This window comes from Panthera pardus, unplaced genomic scaffold (genome assembly GCF_024362965.1).
Source record: "Panthera pardus isolate Hobbes unplaced genomic scaffold, ASM2436296v1 HiC_scaffold_10, whole genome shotgun sequence".
Classification (NCBI taxonomy): domain Eukaryota; kingdom Metazoa; phylum Chordata; class Mammalia; order Carnivora; family Felidae; genus Panthera; species Panthera pardus.
Genome location: NW_026526655.1, coordinates 15,543,036 through 15,566,222, shown reverse-complemented (window position 1 = coordinate 15,566,222; position 23,187 = coordinate 15,543,036). Strand labels below are relative to the sequence as shown.

Here is a 23,187-nt window from a genome sequence, read left to right as displayed (position 1 = left end):
ACCCGTTCACCTGCTGAAGGACATCTTGGTCACATCTGAGTCTGGGCACTTAGGAATAAAGCTGCTATAAACACTTGTGTACGGGTTCAATGCACCCAATTCATTTGGGTTAAATACCAAGGAGCACGAGTGCTGAATCTTAGGGTCAGAGAATGTTCCGTTTTGTCAGAAACCACCAAACTGACTCCCAAAGTGGCCGCGCCATCTGGCGTTGTCATCAGTGATGGATGAGAGTTCCTGTTGCCCCACATCCTCACCAGCATTTAGTGTTGTCAGCGTTTTAGATTTGGGCCATTCTGGCCAACAGGCATATGAAAAGATGCTCAACGTTGCTCCTCATCAGGGAAATACAAATCAAAACCGCACTCAGATACCACCTCATGCCGGTCAGAGTGGCTAAAATGAACAAACCAGGAGACTATAGATGCTGGAGAGGATGTGGAGGAACGGGAACCCTCTTGCACTGTTGGTGGGAATGCAAACTGGTGCAGCCGCTCTGGAAAACAGTGTGAAGTTTCCTCAAAAAGTTAAAAATAGATCTACCCTATGACCCAGCAATAGCACTGCTAGGAATTTACCCAAGGGATACAGGAGTGCTGATGCCTAGGGGCACTTGTACCCCAATGTTCATAGCAACACTTTCAACAATAGCCAAATTGTGGAAAGAACCTAAATGTCCATCAACTGATGAATGGATAAAGAAATTGTGGTTTATATACACAATAGAGTACTACTTGGCAATGAGAAAGAATGAAATCTGGCCCTTTATAGCAACGTGGATGGAACTGGAGAGTGTGATGCTAAGTGAAATAAGTCATACAGAGAAAGACAGATACCATATGCTTTCACTCTTATGTGGATCCTGAGAAACTTAACAGGAACCCATGGGGGAGGGGAAGGGAAAAAAAAAAAAAAAGAGGTCAGAGAGGGAGAGAGCCAAAGCATAAGAGACTCTTAAAAACTGAGAACAAACTGAGGGTTGATGGGGGGTGGGAGGGCGGGGAGGGTGGGTGATGGGCATTGAGGAGGGCACCTGTTGGAATGAGCACAGGGTGTTGTATGAAAACCAGTTTGACAATAAATTTCGTATTTAAAAAAATAGATTTGGGCCATTCTGATAAATATGTAATGATATCTCATTGTTTTATTTCATAATTCCCTAATGACATGTGATGCTCATATCTACAGTAATGTTTTTAATATTTTAGACTTTTTGATTCTATAAGATCTAGTGCACCTTTTTTTTTTGTTGTTGTTGCATGATGATGTTGTTTTATTGAACCAATAAAGTGCAAAGAAGCTAGGCATACTTTTTGCTAATGTTTCCATTCATATGCTCCATGAGGACAAAGATCTTATCTGCGTTGTTCTCTCTGGTCATCCTGAAACCAGAGCAATGCGTGGTCATTCACTTGCACTCACTATTTGCTGAATAGAGTGGATTAGATGGTCATCGTCAAAAAGACACATCTACATCCTAATACGCGGGACCTGTGGACACTATCTTTTTTAGAAAAAGAAGGATGGCAGATGAATTCAGTTAAGGATCTTGAGATGAGGAGATCCTCCTGGATGTCTGAGTGGGCCTTCAATCCAGTGGCCAGTACCCTCGTAAGAGAAAGGCAGAGGGAGAGTTGAGATGGGCAGAAGGGCAGGAGACAGAGGGAAGAGGAAGAGGCAAGTGACCACGGGGGCAGAGATTGCAGGGATGTGGCCACAAGCCTAGGAGGGCCTCCAGCCACCAGAAACGGGAAGAGGCAAAAAAGGGCTCTGCCCCAGAACCCTGTAGGAATGCGGTCCCCTGACACCTCGATTGTAGACATCTGGCCTCCAAGCCCTAGGCAATCACTAATCTATTGTCCGACTTTATGGATCTGCCTGTTCTGGATATTTCATACAAATGGAACCAGGCAATATGTGGTCTTTTGTGTCTGGCTTCCTAAACTTAGCATGGTAGCACCTCCTTTTATATTCTAAATGTTTTATAGTGCCCGCTTTGCTTTCTTTCAAAGCATATTATTCATAGATAATTTGACCTACTTACATAATTTCTAAAACTCTGCCTTGTAATAAGGTGACTTTTAAAATAAGCAAATGCTGGGGCACCTGGGTGGCTCAGTTGGTTAACTGTCCGACTTCAGCTCAGGTCATGATCCCACGGTTCGTATGTTCGAGCTCCGCACGGGGCTCCACGCTGACCGTGCGGACCCTGTTTGGGATTCCCTCTCTCTCCTCTCTCTGCTCCTCTCCCACTTGTGCTTTTTCTCTCTCTCAAAATAAATAAACTTTAAAAATAAAAAATAGGGGTGCCTGGGTGGCTCAGTCAGTTAAGCGTCCAACTTCGGCTCAGGTCATGATCTCGCGGTCTGTGAGTTCGAGCCCCGCGTCGGGCTCTGGGCTGACAGCTCAGAGCCTGGAGCCTGCTTCGGATTCTGTGTCTTCCTCTCTCTCTGACCCTCCCCCGTTCACGCTCTGTCTCTCTCTGTCTCAAAAATAAATAAACGTTTTAAAAAAATTTATAAAAATAAAAAATAAGCATGCGGTGTGCGAGCCTCTCACGCATCGAGCAGCCTTTCCATTGGTGACCCGACTGCCCCACGTGGTTAGCCATTCTAGATAAAGTTTCAAATCAACCGAAATTTCAGTCTTCCCTCCGTTTCCTTGGTAGTTCTCAGAAACTTCAGTGTGTGTTCAAACCTCGCAAGAAAATATTTGGTGGTTCCTTCTAGCAGAGAATTAGGCTCTCCCTTCAGAGGATTACAGATAGGTGTTCACCTACAAGGGTGTCGGCAGAGCCCTCAAGAATCATATTGGACACAAAGAACGATTTCCTAGGGTGACCATCTTGTGCGTTCAATGGCGTATCGTATCCCTGGCCTTCCCCCCTCTTAATGCTGCTGGTGCCCGTAATCATCGAGCTAATCAGGAATGTCTGCCAGGAGATAGCATGTCCCTTGTGAGGACCTGTAGTTCAGCTCTTCTGAACTGAAACACGTCTGTGTGCACAATCACCTCTGGGTCCCTAGTCCATCCATTTCTGGGTTTTTTTTCCTCTTTTATTTAAATAATTTCTACTTGCCATTCTTACATTTGTAAACCTGTTTGAAATTCTTTTGTCTTAAAAAGTTTTTTTTAATGCTTCTTTTTATTTTAAATTTAGTGTTGATTTTTGAGAGAGAGAGAGAGAGACCGAGTGAGAGCGGGGAAGGAGGAGAGGGAGGGAGGGAGACACAGAATCCAAAGGAGGCTCCAGGCTCGGAGCTGTCAGCACAGAGCCTGACGCGGGGCTCAAACTCACAAACTGTGAGATCGTGACAGGAGCCAAAGTCGGACGTTTAACCGACTGAGCTACCCAGGCGCCCCAAAGCATTTAAAAATTCTGTCTGCTGCCCCACTTTTGCTGACCTTGATCCCACCTTTATCTCTCACCTGGATTTTGCAATATTCTCTTACCTTGCCTCCTTCCCTTTAGTCTTGATGTCTTTGCCCCCACTCTGCCCAGGACACCAGAGGACAGATCAGATCTGGCTATGCCTCTTCCCCAAACGTACTAGTAAGCTGAACATCCAGATGCCCTTCCATACAGTGTCTCATGGCCAGACCCACCGGCACATCTCCTCATACCTGAGAAGAACTTTTGGAATGTTAACATGCTGAAACCTAGTACTCAATGGGATGGTATTAGGAGGTAGGGCCTTTGGGAAGTGCTTTGGTCATGAGGGTGGACCTTCATGAATAGGCTGAGTGCTCATGTAAAGGGCACCCCAGAGAGCTCCCTCACTCCTTCCGCCATGTGAGGACCCAGCGACAAGATGGCTGTCTGTGAGCCAGGAAGCAGGTCCCCACCAGATACCAGATCTGCTGGCATCTTGATCTTGGACTTTCCATCCTCTAGAATATAAGAAACAAGTTTCCCTTGTTTATAAGCCACCAGCCTGTGTTTAGTTGCTATGGCAACCCAAGCTAAGGCAACCACTTGTTGAGATGTGATTGACCTACAATAAACACGTCTTTAACAGCTTTATTGAGGTATATAATTCACACACTGTACAACCCACCCATCGAAAATGTCCAATTCTATAATTAGTGTGTTCGCAAACTTTCCACATACTTAAACTGTACAGGTTGGAGTATTTTGGCCTAGGTGCATATCCCATTTGTAATTTCTTTACCGCCTTCCTGGCAACCACTGGTCTGCTTTCTGTGCTATAAAGTTAACATTTCAAGAATTTTATAAAAACAAGATTATACAGTATGTACTTCTTTTTTCTTTGTTTTTGTTCTGGCTTCTTCATTCTGTCTCTACATATATACGTCTCCATAGGATTCGTTGGATAATTTTTTTCAAAGCGTGTTGGCATTACGATGAGACCTTCTGTTTGTGTCACGGGGACCTCATACAGGGCTCGGCTCATTGTAGCTTCCCTATAATGAATGCGAGGGCAGAGACAGGACTCCCCGGCCCACAAGAGGTATTCCTTCCCTAGGACTTGAAAAATAGGGCTCTATTTTCTGTTTAAGGAGAGCTGTCACTACAGTAATTGGTATTTGAAATTTATGGGTCAGAAACAATATGCGGCGGTAATATTTTTTTAAATGAAACGAACAACTGTCCTCATTCTTAAAAACATCCTTCAAACATAGCAGGCAAAATAGGAGCGGAGTCAGAGGGACTTGTGAACTCCAAGGAAATTTAAAAATTTGTCTGCAGGCCCCCTGGCTGTCTTCACTTAATGATTTCAAGGGTTCCTGCCTGCGGATTTTAAGTACTCTTAAGCAAACTAGAATTACCGTGCCTGCAATATTTTGTTTTCGTTGGTGAGTGGGGAAGGGCCAGTGTTGAGAAATGGATCTCAAGCGGCTTCTGAGACATTCCTGGTCGTCGGTGATGGCTGCAAGTTTTCCGTCCCCACACATAATTGTCAGTCTGATGCGGTTTTTACAGGTTCACAGGAGGGAGGCGGAAACATAAAAGAGCGAGCCGGTTTCCAGGACAGTAGTTCCCGGTAATAAGGGGACGGTAAAGAGGTTGAATTTCAAAGTCCGATTAGAAATCGCAGCTCTGGAATTCGGTGATTGTCACTGAGGCTTTAAAGCCTGTGGATTTGGCCTGCTGTGCACAGACAGTGGTTCTTGGTTTTTTAACCCAGAGCAAAATGGCAGTGGGGCACAAAACATAAGCAGTGCCTTCTGGGGGACGTGACTACGCTGGAATAATGCTCAGAATTAAGCGAGCTAAAAGAAAGCACCAGAACGTGGCCAGGCCCTAAAGCATTCATGGCCGGTCTCGTCCCAAAAAGCAAGGTGACTCCACCCATCACGAGCTGAACAGAGGCCTAGTAAAATCAATACGGTCGTGGTAAGATGAGGAGGTTTATGATTAAAGCCCGGGACAAAGGGACCCGTGCGAGAATACAGTGTCACGTGGGGCTTCTCGAATTCTCATGTGCACACGAGCCACCTGAGAGTCTTGTGAAAGCCGGGCTCTCATTCCGTAGGTCCGGGCTGGGGCCTGAGATGCTGCATTTGAGACCGGGGCCCAGGGTGGGGCACACACGGCCCGTCTTCAGGCCACACTTCGCATGGCAGATGCAGGCTTGAGTAGAGGGGCTGCTCTTCCGGCTTTGTGCCTGATCCTGAAAGTGTCCTCGAGAGCTCTCTGCCAAAGGAAGTCTGTGGTTGATAGTCCTCCCTGTTCGTCCCTGAAGGGTAACGGAAGTCGAATTCTGGTTTGTATCTTGTGCTTTAAGAGAAAGAAGGGAGGGGAGCCGTTTCTTCATTAATGTCATCGTGAACAATCACTTGAGAAAACTCTAGGTTGAGTTGTCTGTATTTGAGGGTTGGAAATGCTCCTGCCGTGTATCTTACTGATGCTCCTGATTACTGAAAGAAATTAAATTATATCCAGTGTGTTGCCTACGTGCATTTAGAGTAACAGTGTAAGATTCAAAAATAGAGTAACATTCGAAAAAATTTTTGTTTATTTATTTTTGAGAGAGAGAGAGAGAGGGTGAGTGAGCACAAGCAGGGGAGGGGCAGAGAGCGAGGGAGACACAGAATCTGAAGCAGGCTCCAGGCTCTGAGCTGTCAGCACAGAGCCCGACATGGGGCTCGAACTCACAGACCGTGAGATCATGACCTGAGCTGAAGTTGGACGCTTAACCGACTGAGCCACCCAGGTGCCCCCCCAAAAATTCTTAAGCAGAAGCTCTGTAACAATCACTATTCTTTTCTTTTCTTTTTTAATGTTTATTTTTGAGAGAGAGAGAAAGAGAGACAGAGCACACATGGGGGAGGGGCAGAGAGAGAGGGAGACACAGAATCTGAACCAGGCTCCAGGCTCTGAGCTGTCAGCACAGAGCCCGACATGGGGCTCGAACTCACAGACCGTGAGATCATGACCTGAGCTGAAGTTGGACACTTAACCGACTGAGCCACCCAGGTGCCCCCCCAAAAATTCTTAAGCAGAAGCTCTGTAACAATCACTTTTCTTTTCTTTTCTTTTCTTTTCTTTTCTTTTCTTTTCTTTTCTTTTCTTTTCTTTTCTTTTTTAATGTTTATTTTTGAGAGAGAGAGAAAGAGAGACAGAGCACACATAGGGGAGGGGCAGAGAGAGAGGGAGACACAGAATCTGAACCAGGCTCCAGGCTCTGAGCTGTCAGCACAGAGCCCGATATGGGTCTCAAGCCCACGAACGCAAGATCGTGACCCGAGCTAAAGTTGGATGCTCAACCAACTGAGCCACCCAGGTGCCCCAGAACAGTCACTTTTCTGGTTAAAACTTGAGAACAAAGACTGTCTGATTTGAGAACTCTCCCGGTTTTGAGGTATTATCATGGTGGCATAAGCCACAGATTTTGAAGCAAAACTCCTTGGATTCGAATCTTGTTCTCTACCTGCGTTCTGTAGGTGTCACTGGATTAAGTGAATTAACATCTGTAAAGCTCTTAGAACAGTACCTGGCACACATAGGAACTATGGAAATGCTTTTTGAGTATATCATTCAAATTAAGGTATGCGTTAATGTCCTATCTTAGGGGCCCAGTGGTCTCCTGGAGTTCAGACGGCCTGTTTCTCTTTTTATGGACTAAGATGCACCCTACAAGACTTTCCCAGGAGGTAGCTGGGTCAGAGAGGAAGGGGATTTTCCGCCAACAGACTGGGATCGCCCAAATAAATTCACACAACCGAGGGATTTCACTTACTCGGTTAGACTCACCCCCGTCCTTTGGTTTTGCAGTTGGTGATGTATATTGGCCAGATGGCCAAGGACATCCTGAAGTGGCCCCGCCCCTTCTCCCCTCCCGTCGTGAAACTGGAGAAGAGAGTGATTGCTGAGTATGGAATGCCATCTACCCACGCCATGGCGGCCACCACCATTTCCTTCACCCTCCTCATCTCTACGATGGACAGATACCAGGTGAGGCCGCCACCCATGCCGTGAGGTGGCAAAGAGAGGTTTTGCTTCAGAGTTGTCTTTTCTGAGGGGCTTTGAGGTTTATGAAATCGAGACTCGGGGGACTGAAATGTATTGAGCCATCAGTGACAGTTTCTTCGTAGAGAAAGGGACATATGGGTTAGCATCCAAGTCAGGCTGTGCCTCAGAGTGAAAGGCACACCCCCCAGTAATAACACCCCCTCCCCCCACAACGAGCATGACATGGACTGCCCCGGGATCCAGAGTGTGGCATCTGCCCTCCAGAGCACCGTCACCAGAGCTCCCGACCAGACAGTACGTGATCGGTTTTCTCATCTTCTGTTTGCGGCAGACGTGAGGAGCTTATGATCCTCGTACATGGTCCTCCAGGGCTGAGATGACTCCACCCGATAAATCCTCTTGCTAGACTCCCCGGGGCCCAGGGCAGGAAAGAGTCTGTGCCCCCCCGTTGGCTCCCAAGGATGCCTCTGCCCCTGGTTGGGGCTCAACCACTAGAAATAATGGCTCCGTGTTTTCTAGATTCCTCTCTAAATGACGAGAGATTAATAACTGTTGAAAACGGAGGAATTTCACTTCATGAATATCTGCTTAGATGCCGATTACAGTCAGACCTTTCAAAAGTTACGTCAGTACCGCGGTCAAGTTTTGCTTTGCCTACCTGAGGAGTTTGGCTCCACGTTTGCATTGAATTTAATAATTTTTCCCTTTTACTCTCTGGAAAATTTAGATTTCGTTAAACCTAGCAGTCATGTATGTAAACGACAGTGTCGTTTCGCCTTGTCCCTGCACCCTCGAAGCCCGTTCTGTGTTCTACGTTGTGCAGAACTGGGGGGGGTCAGCCTGATGTAGTTGGACAAGGACAGGATTAGCGCTGGATCCTGGCTCTCTGCCTCTGGAGTCTTCTACCTGGTCACCTGGAGTCAGACCTGAGTTTCCCGGATGGGAAAGGGACGGGTCCCAGGAATATATCCAACCAGGTATAATCTTCTGCCGTAACTTAGACGTCACTCCAGGGTCAGAATGTCTGAGCTGTCCAGTACTGCCTGTCTGAATTAACTTAACGCAGACTTCTGAGCTCCATGATACGCAGGACACCTGCCCCAGCAGGACATGGTGGGCCCAGGGCTGGTCCTCATCATCCAGAGAGGCCTGTGAGCATGCTGACATTGCACAGGAAAAAAGCCTCAAGTAGCAGCGGACTGCAAGAAAACAGCAACAAGAACCATTTATATACTCGTTTCAAGGCCACTTGGTCCTTTAAAAATGCTTTTCAGCTCCCATGATGTAGCAGTTTTCAGCCTGAGTTGTTGCAGACTTCTTTCCTACTCAATTTTTTTTTTTAGTTAAAAAATTCTTTCAATGTTTGTTTATTTTTGAGAGAGAGAGGGACAAAGCACAGGTGGGAGAGGGGCCGAGAAAGAGGGAGACACAGAATGTGAAGCAGGTTCCAGGCTCCAAGCTGTCAGCACAGAGCCCGATGTGGGGCTCGAACTCACGAACCGTGAGATCATGACCTGAGCTGAAGTTGGAGGCTTAACCAACTGACCACGGAGGTGCCCCTTCCTAGTCAATTTTTAATGATAAATATGTGTAGCTATTTGGGTTCTTTGCTGTAACATTTCTGAATCTGGTTTCTTTATATGTGTTCAGGCTAATGCCCAAACTCTAACTTCTGAATGCATTAACTCATTACTTAACACTTTTTCTTAAAATCTGAGACCCGGTTAATGATAAATGTTAAGAAAAGACGTACGACCATGTGTGATTGTATTCACATCTTAAATCAGAAAGAATGTGTTGGGGGAACACCTGGGTGGCCCAGCTGGTTAAGCATCTGACTTAGGCTTAGGTCATGATCTCCCGGTTCATGAGTTCGAGCCCTCCATCAGGCTTTGTGCTGATAGCATAAAGCCTGCTTCGGATTCTCTGTCTCCCTCTCTCTCTGCCTCTCCCCCGATAGCACTCTCTCTCTCTCTCAAAAATAAATAAACGTTAAAAAAGAACAAAAAAGAACGCGTTGGGCTTGGAGATGGAAATTGTGGCTTCCGGTTCTGACTCTTACCCTTTACCGGCTGTGCGACCTTGGGCACAGTCTGCCTCTCTGAGCCCAGCTCCTATTGTGAGGGTCAAATGGGATGATTAATGGGAAGGCATCTTTGTGCCAAAGTTCAATAGCGATGTAAGGGTTATCGAGTTTAAGGCTGTCTTCATTTGTGGAATGGACCTAATGATAGAACCCACTTTGCAGAGTTGTGTGTCGATTGGCGGAGCAGGTGACTGTACAGAGCCTCCCGTAATATCGACAGCTCTCTGTCGTCTTTACCCTTCTCACCGTGAAACCCCACAGGCGTCACTGCTTGAAGCACATGGATTTTATCTCTACGTCTCTGTTTATGAGCAGAATATCTGCATGTTCCTTATATGACTCCGCACGAGCCGGATTCTTCCGCTCATGTTACCCGCCAGCGAATGTTGAGATTCATTGTTGAGATTCAATGAGATTCATCATTGGCTTCATGTTACCCGCCAGCGAATGTTGAGATTTAGCGAAGTCTGGATTTTTGCCTTAACATCCGTATGCAAAGGTGCCCATTCTTCGCTTGGGCCCACTGCCCCTGGGCTTCCTTAGGGAGCCAGCTGTTGCCAAACTTGACCACACAGCACTCGGCGGGGATGGAGCTGGTTGGGCTTCCAGGTGGTGGTACGGCCCATCCACCTTGCCCCTCGCTCAGCACTGTATACTTCATACATGTTACTCTATGGAGAAGAATAGGTCGAAATAAAAGAACGATTTACTCCGCTAAAACTGGCTTAAGGCCGAGTTCTAATGAAGTCTCGTTGGTAGGTTTATAGTTTATATGTTGTGAAACTTCCTCCCAGCGCTACGGTCCTGGGCGCCCTCCCCTTTCCTTTGCTCCATTTTCCCCACTTTTCAAATGGTTTTAGACCATCAGACTGCTGGTCTAGGGAAATGGAGATTGACTCCGGTGGCTATTAAGCCAGGATGCTCTCCTCCCACGGCGTCAAACTACGTGAGCATGGTCTAATCGCCTTGTTTTCTCTTCTCCCCCCGACAGTATCCCTTTGTTCTGGGGTTGCTGATGGCTGTGGTGTTTTCCACCTTGGTGTGTCTCAGCAGAGTCTACACTGGGATGCACACGGTCCTGGTAAGTCCCTGTGGGCAGGTCTTGGGGTGACTGTCCAAACAACACCGCGGCCAGTGTGTCGGTGTGTTTTTTTACGCTGTATACTTCTACAGCTATTTGCACACGTGCTTATACTTCCCATCAGGCCAGTGAGGTAAGTAATTATGATGTTGTGACTCTTGCGTAATAATAATAACGAATCGCTAAGATAATATCCAGGGAGGGGCGCCTGGATGGCTCAGTCGATTAAGCATCGACTTTGGGTCAGGTCACGATCTCTCGGTTTGTGAGTTCGAGCCCCGTGTCAAACTCTGTGCTGGCAGCTCGGAGCCTGGAGCCTGCTTCGGATTCTGTATCTCCCTCTCTCTCTGCACCTCTCCGACTCTTCATTCTGTCTGTCTCTCTCTCTCTCAAAAGTAAAAACATTAAAAAAAAATTTTAATAGAAAAATTAAAAAAGAAAGATAATATCGAGGAGGCTGAGCTGGGCTAGGCTCTCCTGACTCGAAAGATTGGCTAGAATGACAACAGAGGCTCAGCTGATTTCTTTTCATGCTGGTTTACCCGTGGTGCAGGAGCAACGCCCAGGGTCAAGGATGGGAGCTTGTGGATACGGCTTCCCACTTACGTCCTCACAGAGACGGGCCTGGATTGTAAGGATCTCAGCTGCCCCCTCCAGGGAAAGGGTCCCGTCGGGTCAAAAGAGCCCAGAAGTATAGGCCTTGCTTCCTTTCCAGACCGCTCTGGGCTGGCGGTTGTGGTGACACAGAGAGACGTGTCTGCGTTTAAAGGTTCGCCTACCCTTTTACCGAATTGCGTATGTTTCCCGGGCTGCGGCGGTTCGCGCGGTTACAGTGACCTCAGAGCTCTGTTTCTGGGTGTGCCAGCCAGCTGCCTTGGAGTTCCAGAGCACGAGGCTGGCCATGGCTAACCACAGGGCACTATTTATCATCGTAATTGGCACAAGAAAGATTTCTCTAGAACGGAATGGGCCCTTGCTAATTGTGTTACTCTCTGTGTCAGGCTCAAAAATTGTGTTAGCAGAAAATGGCTCTGAGGGAAAGGCGACCCTCCTGCCTGTCCTCCTGGTGTCTGGCGTTGGTCATCGCAAGAAGGGTGGCGGGGAGCGGGGGTGGGGGGTGGGGAGGGCGGGGGGCAGAAGCAGCAGAGGTGAACAGATGGATTGAGAGAGCTTGTGAGAATGAGCAGAGGCAGAGGCTGGGAGGATGTAAACCCAGAGAAAGGGGACTTATGGCCGCACGGGATGCGGTGAGAGACCCTCGTGCTTTCCCCTTAAAGCACAGGCTAACTCAGAAAAGCAAGGAAGAGCCGAAAGCCACTGGAGTCAGGGCTGGGCCTCGGGGGAGGCAGGCCAGGTGCCACATGGAGGGAGCGCCAGACAAGTCCGCGACCAAGATAAATGATTTTAATGGAACACTTAGAAAAAAAGCAAAATTAATGCAAAAAATGTCCATGATAAACAAAATGCCCACGTTTTTCTTTTAAAGTTTATTTATTTATTTTGAGAGAGAGGGAGACGCAGAATCGGAAGCAGGCTCCAGCCTCCACGAGCCATCAGCACAGAGCCCGATGCAGGGCTCGAACCCACGAACCGTGAGATCATGGTCTGAGCCGAAGTCGGATGCTTAACCGACTGAGCCACCCAGGCGCCCCCAGGATATCCATATTTTAAATAAAGGCCAGCTCTGACCCTGAATTTGCACGACCCGGCAGCTTCCGCCCCATCCTCATTCCGGCCCCACCAGACCTTGAAGACGCTAGAGGAGCAGTTAGGGGACCAGGCGTTTCATCTCCCTCCCGAGACTCGTCCTTGCGGTCCCCGTCCCGTCACACACACAGCGTATCTGGCCTCTGAGCCAACAGGGGATGGGAGAGGGGAGCATTCTCAATTCGCCACACCGCTGCTTCGCATTAGGAGGACGGTCCCTCCAAGTACAGCCGTGGACCTCAATGTGGAACCAGCCAGCGCTCTCGCGGGTATTTGGCATTCCTTTCATCTGGGGCTACTTTTTAATTTCCGCAGGCTTTCCTAAAAAGTGATCCCGAGAATTCAGGTTGAAATGCAAACCAGCATCAGCACGAGAATGTGGAACCGCGGACATGAGTAAAGGGCACAGAAAACCCACCTCAAGAAAGACACAGCTCGGTGCCTGTCTTTGCTTTTTAAAGTGGGTTATGGGGATGGGGCAGCAGCTATTTGCAGGGAAGACTGTTGAAGCCTCTCATTCAGCTGCAAGGAACAGGCCCAGCTGCTCTCTTTGGGGCATCCGTCCCAGAAGAAACTGGAGCAAAGCTGTAGAAACTTCGTCCCCACCCTCACCCCCCCCACCCCGTGGCGCCATTGCCACCCCCCCCCCCCCCGCCCTGGGACTTCTCCCACACGTGGAATTTTATTTCATAAAGATCTTAGAGCCGGACGCAGGCCCAGGCCAGGGTGTGACGGTACGTAATTCCTAGTAGCAGGAGGGAACAGTTCCTTTTAATCGCAGGATCGAGTTAAATTACGGATTGGCAAGTCTTTGTCACTCAGCAGCAGCTGCATAGTTGACTGCAGGTGCCGGGCTGGGAGCCAGATCTGCGAGATACACACGGAAACAAACCCTACCTCGCCCTCCCGAGTCTCTGCGTGTTGATGGTGACAGATGTGCGAGCTGCTGACGCCTTGGTATGACAAGTACTGTACTTCGCGTGGAGCAGCTGGGCCGGGCCTCCCTCCTGGACCCCTTGCAGCCACCGGGGACTGCCTCGCACTAATGGTTCTCAGTGACTGCATAGTCACATCCCGGGGAAAGCTTTTTTAAAATCTCCCCCGGGGGGTATTTGGACACCCACATGCATAGCAGCGGCGTTATCCACAATACCTAAAGAATGGAGACAACACACACACACACACACACACACACACACACACAGATCCTAAGCTTTGGTATTTTTTCAAAGCTCCTCAGTTGATTTTAATGTGCAGCCAGGGTTGAGAGCCATTGATTAGACTAACTGTCCTCCAGAACTGGCTGTGAGCACGGAAGGAGCTGGAAGGTGGAAGGCAGGTGGAGAGAGAGCCTGTGCAAGCACCCGCCACGTCCACGTCGTGAACTGCTCTCATCGCCCGCGACCGGGACGTGCCCAGCTCGTAAGTCAGGCAAGTAGCTGATGGCTTGATGCAAATGGCCGTCTGCGCACGAAGAGGAAGCAATTCAAGCAGCGCGGAAATGTACTTATCTCGCCCCTGAAGGAACCACTGCGTGTCAGGGGGTGAGTGGTTTGCTCTCTGATGTCAAGGCTTCGGGGACAGGCTCCGGCTGACTCCTGGGCAGGCCTGAGTGAACCTACGCGTGGTGTCACCATCCTGCCAAACCAGCTCTGGTCCCACCTCAGAGATGGGTGTCTCATCTGCCAAGATGTCTCAGTGAGAAAGTTGGGCACCGCCCTGGCTCCTGCCTTCCCACGCTCCTCGGGTGGTCACCAAGCTGAATGAATTCTGACTCACACCACTGCTAGAATCTTATTTCCGTATCTGATTATGCAGTCCCGTGCACGGGGAAGTGTCTCCATCTCCTGCTGGATGGGGATAATGCCACAGGTGGCCGCAGCTGTAAGCTGAAGCCATCTGTGAGCTCTAGGGGAATCGACCTCGGAGAGAAGTCGGTACTGTTCGTGGCAAAACACGGGGGTAGAACACGGTGGCCTTGATGACATCCTTGAGCTGCTGATGAACCGCCTCTGGGGCCACACTACCTCTCGGCTTGGTCAAGGTAAAAAGTTCATCGTTGCTCCAGCTGATTTTTATTGAAGTCTTACATTTCCCATAGGGAAAGGTGTCCTAACCAACGATTTACGGAAACGTGTGTGTGTGTGTGTGTGTGTGTGTGTGTGTGTGTGTGTGTGTGTGTGTGTGTGTGTGAGTGTGTGAGATCTCACATTCTCTTGGTTTGAAGAGTAAACCAATTGTAGCCAGCTGCGGAGGGAAATAAAGGAAGAGAGGGCAGAATGCGTTGGAAGGACTGGGACAGCTCATGGAACTCCGCTCATGAAACTCAGGGTTGAGCAGCTAAGCCTCCAGAAGGATAGAACCAGGGCGTCTGAGAGCGCCTTCCTCCCCCACTAGAGTGCCACTGTTCAAAGAACCCCACAACCTCTCTCTCACGTCAGAAATCTTAATTTCCAGCGATGAAAGCTTGATTGCCCTGGGTGCTACCCTTGGGCCAGTGAGCCTCAGTGAGGGGAGTGGGACCCAGAGTAGAAACCAGACCCCAGAAGCCACCCCTGTGGGCTAACAAAGGCAGTGCCCTGAAAACAGGGGCTAGAAAGTTCTCACTCCTGAGAATGCCCAAACCCAAGTGGTTACCATCTGCGCGAGTCAGGACTCCTTGAGGGCAAAGAATAGACACTAACTCAAACTCACTTAAGCTTAAAGGAAAAGTCGTTGTTGTTTCCTTTTAAGTTTATTTATTTATTTTGGGAGAGAGAGCAAGGGAGAGAGAGGGAGAGAGTGTGAGCAGGGAAGGGGAAGAGAGAGAGAAGGAGAGAGAGAATCCCAAGCAGGCTCCATTGCCAGTGCAGAGCCTGATGCAGGGCTCGATCTCACGACTGTGAGATCATGGCCTGAACCAAAACCAAGAGACAGACAATTAACCACCTGAGCCACCCAGGCATCCTTGAAAATGTATTGGCTTTTATAAACACACTGTAGGAAGGGTAGAGGTACAGGTAGCCCTTGGGAGGATGGGACCTGAGGTCTAGATCTTTGTCGGAAGTCTCCCTATGCTTTCCTAAGCTTCTCTGCACATCTCTTCACATGGTGGGTTCATATTCTTGGGCTGTCTTCTCTCTGAGGCTAGACCCAAGGAGCTCTGGGCTTAACTTCTTTGTTTTATTCCTGAAAGGATTGCAGTGGGGAGAATTTCCAGAAAGTGTCTAATGGCCTGGCCCGGACAATGAGCCCATTGCTGCGTTAAATGTTTTTGGAGGGTTCCAGAGATGGTGGTTGGTCCAGCTGGGTGGGGAGCCAGCGTGTGTGAGCAAGGGCTGTGATAGACGGTGATGGTCAGGGTTAGGATTAGGGTTGGCCTGTAGGAGGGGCACTTCTCCAAAATGAAATGGATCTGTCCTCAGAAGAGGTACCCAGGGGTACCCTTTCTACATTGACACCATTGCATCTTCCTGCTCTTTCAAGGACTCAAAACTGGACATTATACTTGTTTATGTGGGGAAAGGAGGATGAGAGCAAATCAAGAAGGTCGATCATACTCCGTTTTCGATGCCTGAAATTAATCAACTTGTACAGAATTGATTTTAAGTCTTTTGACTGATAAGGCGATCATCCCCAATACGTTAACAGTAAAATTAGCCACAAGGTTTGTTGTTGTGGTGAGATTCGTGAATGGTTGTTCCGTTATTTTGAACTTGAATGAGCTGAAATGCTCTTCTATTTTATTGTCCCTGAATTGTTTGATGTGTGGATAATTATATAGATATTGGGTTTTATTTGCTTACTCATTTCTTTCGTTCCTCTAAGTACTGCTTTAGTTTTGGTTGCAGTTGGAGAAGGTTGAAAAGGCTTCTCAAATATTAAATTATCTGCAGCGCATACAAAACTGTATCCTGGCTTTGGACTAGAGCATTTTTGGTGGTTTGTTTTTTTTTTCTTCAAGTTCTTTGAAACTAGTTTAAAAAAAAAAAAAGCGTACTTCAAACTGCCTTTCTTAATATGGAAAAGAAAGCTAATTATAATATAAATTATACCCAACCAAGCCTTACTTTCTGTTGTAGGATAAGTTCGTTACTGAGATAAAAAGGGAATTTCGTTGTGTTTTGGAGCACTATGTTATTATGCATATTGTTGTTTTCTTTACCTTGAAGAGACGTACTTTTACCCTTTTATGAAAATAGAGAATTGTTTCTGGTTTCAAAAGTAATAAGTACTCATGGTAAAGCATTCATCCTCTCTTGTTTTTAAAGCTGTTGTGGGTTTTGTAAAGACTAAATCGTTATTAGTTAACCACTATAGAAGTCCACACAGCCATTAGTTAGGGTGATATAATGGGAAACTGAAGACACTGTTATGTTTTTGTATTAATCAAACTAAAATTAGGGCATTTCCAGTAAGAACTGCTTGTGGTAGGTATTCCTAGCCATCAGCACAGGCAAATTAATTTTTTATATCTCCACCCTGTCCAAAAAGCCACAGTTGGGGCCCGGTTTTCCATCTGTTCTGCAAGTGTGAGTTGAGGGGGCCCACAGGAGGGCTCTGGATCCCGGAGGGGAGCCAGACTGAGCCTCGAACGCAGCCCGCAGAAGCTAGGCAAAGGCAGAAGTTGGTCAAAGCACTAGCATCACCCAGAGGCCAGCGGTCCTGCAGGGCAGGACCCCAAAATTTAAAGGACTGAAGCAGACACAGACCGGTACTGGGCCGGTTCGCCTCCGACCAGAAGCCACTTGTATCCTTCCTGCGGCGGTAGAAACCGGTTGGCCTACGAAACTGTTCTAGTCTGGTGTGTGGTCAGACCTGAGGGAATGTGACCATTAAGTGGCAATTAGGCTGCCTGGGGAGGAAGGCCAGGGAACTATCTGAGGCTAATGGCCGGGCAGCCGAGCCCAAGTGGACGAGGCCAGCAGCTACAGAGATGGTCCCTCACGGTGGAGTCAGATGGGCAAGGTGGCCAGAGGGAAGCAGGTAGTCTACCTCAGTGAGAACGTCCCCAGAGTGCCCATATCTCTCAGACTGTGGAGAGAGGGAACTCGGGCAAATGCTCGAAGTCTAGAATTGTATTGACAATGCATTCACTTTTGCTTACGTGAATAAAAACAGCCACGTCCAGGGACAGAGCACAGCTTTGAGATCCAGCACTACTGGGTTGCAACTGTGTTTTAGGTGAGTTCCAGTTACTAGTAACATAAGAATAAGAGATTGGATTGAACCTTCCATGGAAGCCCAGTGTCCGGAGGTTTCTTTCTTTCATTAAGTTCTTGCTTTTTGGAGTATACAGCGTGTTACGGTTTCACTGAAGGGTGATGTTTTTCTGTAAGCTTATAATTGTACACCTCTCTTAACAGAAAATGCACTGGCTTCAAAATCTGTCCGATCAACTTTTGGAAAAGGAATCAGACCTTCCCATGTATTTACACATTTTTAAAAGAGCTTCTTTGGCCCCTTGGGAAAATGCATATATATATATATGCGCAAACTTCGACCATGATGCTCACTGCAGCTGTGAAAATATTCCACAAAATATTGGCATTCCAGAAAATATTGGCATGAACTTGCACCTTATCCCTCTTGCAACTTTGTAAATTGTAACCAGTTTGTCCCAGGGCGGAGAGGTGGAGTGATTTGCTGTGATTCTCAACTAACCACTGAAACCCGAGAATGGAGCCATTTCTGAATCAAATTCAATCATAAGGAGCATTCGGTTTAGTTCAGTAAACTTATACACTATTCACCTTCTCCAGAAGGCAGATGTACCCTCTTAGAAAAGAAGAATCCTACACATTTAACATCGGTACCCCCAGGCCCGCTACACCGCACCTCCCTCAAGGTACCCACACCCCAGTTCTCTGACACCATCCCTTAGCGGAACACCCGATAAATGGAATTCTGTGTTATGTACGCTTCTGCCTTGGGCTTCTTTTACTCACCATTTTCTTTGTGATATTCACCCATGTTGTCATATAGAGCTTTAGTCCGTTCATGTTTACTGACGTAGAGTATTAGAATGTATGCCCATATCACACTCTATCCCTCCTATTAAGGATGGATATTTTGGATTGTTTCCAGTTGGAGGTTATGGTAAATGATGCTACTCTGAACTCCCTTTTGCGTGGCTTTTAGAGCAAATACGTACATTTTCACATTGGGTGCGAACGCACAAGTAAAATTGCTAGGTCATAAGGAGTGTTCAGCTTTAGGATATACTGTTGTGTCTCCTGAAGAATTATACCAATTTCCACCCCCTACTGGTGGTATATGAGATTTCCAGTTCTCCGCATCTCTGCCCACCCACCTGATGTCGACCATTTTCATTGTAGTTATGCCCGTGGGTATCTAACAGTAGCCCATTGTGCTTTTATTTTGATTTCTCTGATGAATAATCACACTCAGTCCCTTTTCATATGTTTATTGGCCATTTATATATCCTCTTTAGTGGAGTGCCTGTTTTTCTTTTGACCTCTGTTGTTGTTGTTGTTGTTGTTTTTACTGGGTTGCTTGTCTCTATTGGTGACCAACTGGTCAGATAATCTGTACAGCATGGCAAATTTCTTTTCCCATCTGATGGCTTGCCTTTTTACTCTATTGGTGTCTTTAGGGAAAGAGAGGTTCTTAATTTTAACCTAGTCCAATTATCACACCTATGTTTGTAATTTTCTGTGTCCTGCTTAAGATACTTTTGCCTACCGTAAGGTCATGAAGATACTCTCTTATGTTTGAGAAGATTTAGTATTTGGCTTTTCTAATTTAGATCTACAGTCTGCTTGGAATTGATTTGGATTCATCTTTGCTCTGTAGGGATACCAGATATGCTCGGCACCGTTTATAGGGATTATCCTTTTTCCATTCGCTGAAGCATCAACTTGGTCATAAATCAAGTGACTGTGATACTCTCTATGTATATACTCTCCGCTCTCTTGTCTATTTGTCTTGATGCTAATACCACCCCCTTATTTACTTTAGCTTTGTAATAAGTCTTGAAGTCAGGTGGTAAAAGTCCTCCGATGTTCAAGTATTTTAACTCTCCTATTTTTGATCCTCTGTTAGCTTGTTAGAAAGTCTTTCCGGGGCGCCTGGGTGGCTCAGTCGGTTAAAGGTCCGACTTCAGCTCAGGTCATGATTTCCCCACGTCGGGCTCTGTGCTGACAGCTCAGAGCCTGGAACCTGCTTCAGATTCTGTGTCTCCCTCTGTCTCTGCCCCTCCCCTGCTCGTTCTTTCTCTCTCTCGCTCTCTCAAAAATAAATAAATATTTTTTTAAAAAGTTTAAAAAAAAAAAGAGTCATGGGACGCCTGGGTGGCTCAGTCGGTTAAACATCCAGCTTCAGCTTAGGTGGTGATTTCGTGGTTCGTGAGTCCGAGCCCTACTTCAGGCTCTGTGCTGACAGCTCGGAGCCTGGAGCCCTCTTCAGATTCTGTGTCTTCCTCTCTCTCTGCCCCATCCCCTGCTCATGTTCTTTCTTTTTCTCAAAATAAACATTAAAAAAAAAAACTGTTTAATAAAAAAAAAAGCCTTTACAGATCATTTAGTGTTTACCCAAGAGATTATAACATGCAGCCTTGATTTGTGAGTCAAATGCAAATTAGTACCTTTACCATTCCCTGGGAATAGTGAGCCATTAAATGAAATTCAATTCTACATATATTTAAAGCCCACAAGAACTTATTTTTATTGTTTTATAATTAACATACATTTAGGCTTATCCACATGTTTATCTTTTCCGTTCTTCATTCCTTCCTGCAGTTCTATTCTTCCATCTGGCATCTCAATTCTTTCTGCCTAAATTAGTCTATTCAGTGTTTCTTTTAGCATGGTTATGCTGGCAGTGAATTCTCTTGGTTTTGAGTTTTGTTTTCTTTTTTTTGGAGGCGGGAGGTGGAGGGTGGGGAGAGTGGCTTTATTTCACTTTTGGTTTTGGAGGATATTTTCGCTAGGTATAGAATTCTTTGTGTCCTTTCCTTCAGTATCCCTGACCTGGATTTTTGCCATTTCTACCTGCCGACAGTGTGTACTAAGTCAGTGTAACCAGCTTGATCAGATAACAGTGAGTTTCCAGATTTCATATTTGTCAAGCCAGGATGACTATTTTTTTAAGATATGGATAATCCATTGGTATAGGCTTTTGGAGGGCATTTTGCAGAATATATGGCTGTCTAAAGTGCACATTCTTAGTATTCTGGGCTTCTATCCCAATTTTAGTTTACTCTAAAGCGTATAATCGCACATGTGTAAAAGTGACAATAGTGATAATAATAGAAAACATTTATAAAGCTCTTATGATCTGCTGGGCACCATTCTAAGTGCTTTGCATATATTAACTATCTCATAGCAACCCTACAAGGTGGGGGGGGGGGGGTGCTATTGTTTTCCCAGGCTTACAGAGGAAGCAAGAGAGGTCAAATAACCTGACCAAGGCCCTGTAGTTGATAAGAGATTGGATTGAGATTGAAAACCAGGCAGTCCAACTTCAAAACTGTGCTTTTAATTACCACTCTGTCCTAACCCTCCAGGATGTTTATTAATGCATTTAATAGCACACAACAAGAACATGCTAAATGTTCATCAATCAGATCTAGTTAAGTATAGTATTTCCATAGAGTGGAATGTTCTATAGCCATTAAAGTAATGCAGTTCTGTAATCATGAAAAGATCTGGATGGCATATTGTCGATGAAAAATGCAGGTTACAGAACAGCTTATAGTCTATGGTGCCATTAGTTATGAAATTGTGCGTGTCAGGGGGTGGTTATGGATAGAGTCCCCTGCAATGCATTTTTAATAATGAGCCTGACTTGTTTTTGAGAAAAACAATAAAGCTATTTCTGTTTAATGGACAGAGACTGTATCTTACTCTTCCTCTATCCTCATATATTGCTTGGTATGTAATAGTCAGTTGAAAATAAAAGCACATGATGGCTGCTGAATCATGATGGATGAATTACTAAATATTTGAGCTCTACTATTATTTACATGAGGATTGAGGATTTCCCAGAAGGAAGATTTTAGACTTTATTGTCATGAATGTTAACTCTTCTTTGGGAATTTGCATGTCTTAGTGTTTCTTTCTTGCACTGTCTGCCCCCCACCTTTTTTTTTTTTTTTTTAAGAAACAACACTTAATTTTGGCAATAAAACCAATACATGAGTTTCAAAGGGCTTACTTCCTGCGTCCTTTTATTGTTTGGGCCTCAATTAAATTGGCAAACCGTTGACTAGAAAAATTCCCCTTAGTTGGTATAATCCCACCTCCCAAATCTGACTGAAAAAGGGAACTGAGTTCTCAGCAGAATTCATATCCATCCATCCCCTCTCTGTGGTGCTGTTTCAGAAGATGAAACTCACCTCGAAGAGTTTAGAGCTGTGCTGGCTCAGGTTGCCCTTAGAGAAGAATAGCATTTATTTCACTGGCCGCAAAGGGCAAAGGACTGTTTATCCATTGCAGCTGTCAAACTGCCTGAGAACTGGTCTTATTAACAAAGTATGTCCTTCTGGGACATGAACGTGAACAGAGCCACAGCAGACAGATGCACAGGAGTAAAGGGGCTGCCTTGAATCCTATGCTCTGAAAGTCAACATAAGGTCCAGAATTTAATTTTAATCTCAAAATGCTATTGAGGTCTGTGTTTATGTATGTCCGTGGGAATGTTCCTTAAAACATGCTCAATTCAGAAAGGAAGTGAATATTTCATGTATCCTATTTCTTTTTTTTTTTTTTTTTTTTTTAACGTTTATTCATTTTTGAGAGATAGAGTGCAAGCTGGAGAGGGGCAAAGAGAGAGGGAGACACAGAATCCAAAGCAGGCTCCCGGCTCTGAGCTGTTAGCACAGAGCCCGATGCGCGACTTGAACCCGTGAACTGTGGGATCATGACCTGAGTTGAAGTCAGATGTTTAACCGACAGAGCCACCTGGGTGCCCCTCATGTATCATATTCATAAATGCACACAAGGCTTCCTGTAAGTGCTGCAATTTATTTGATTCTTTAAAAAAAAAAAACCCGAAGCCTCCACAATATTATTTCATACGCATTGATTGATGGCACAATTTGGTTTCCATGCCATACCTCTGAGCTCTCGCCACACTTGTGCAAAGGATCACCCGTGTACCGCAGTCTTATGCCTCATTGTATCCTGGATCTCACTTCTCCATTTAATAAAGCTACATAGTTTCGCCTTCTCACTTGGCATACACTTAGTGGCAAAGAAGTGATAATCCTGTAATTGAGATTGTCCAGCCTCATCAAGGACACCACATGACTGTATTTGACATCACTAGGACGGTCTGCAAAGCAAGACCGATATTTTTCAAGTCTCTCGTAATCTCCAGTTCCTACTGGGATGCAAGGGCCACAGACCGTGCCCTCCAGAAGTTCTATTTTGCACAGGGAGCCAGGACTCAAGGGTTCAGGCCAGCATTTCCTAAGGTCAGTGACAAAGGACTGGCACAGATTTACTTTTCCTCTAAATATGAGCACTAGGTCAACAAAGAATCTTCAGATCTTTCTCTTGTATCTGGTTCTACACACAAGAGTTTCTACATCAGACTATCACCTTAGGACTTTCAAAAGCTATAGTCTCACCTTTGTGTGGTACTCCTATGATTCCGAAATCGTACTCTTCTGCATATTCCAAAACACTCCAGAAGCTCTGACCTGCTACATTCACCATGAAAAGCCCATGCTGGCCTCAGGGATTTTTAGCAGGGTGAGATGGTATTGGGCATTCATATTGTAGTCCCCTGACCAGCAGCCTCAGCATCACCTGGGAGCTTGTTAGAAACGCAGACTCTCGGGGTGCCTGGGTGGCTCAGTCAGTTAGGCACCTGACTCTTGATTTTGACTCAGGTCATGATCTCATGGTTCATGAGTTCGAGCCCCGCATC

The 23,187-nt window shown here is 46.3% G+C and overlaps 1 protein-coding gene across 2 annotated transcripts in view; it reads left to right on the top strand.

Moving 5' to 3' along the window:
• Positions 1-23,187, top strand: part of SGPP2 (sphingosine-1-phosphate phosphatase 2) — a 109,040-nt gene that overhangs the window by 73,748 nt on the left and 12,105 nt on the right. For both annotated transcript variants that reach the window (XM_019445803.2, XM_019445807.2), the window contains exons 3-4: positions 7,241-7,420; positions 10,516-10,605. In XM_019445803.2, coding sequence (XP_019301348.2) covers positions 7,241-7,420; positions 10,516-10,605 — 270 coding nt within the window. The remainder of the gene's footprint in view (positions 1-7,240; positions 7,421-10,515; positions 10,606-23,187) is intronic.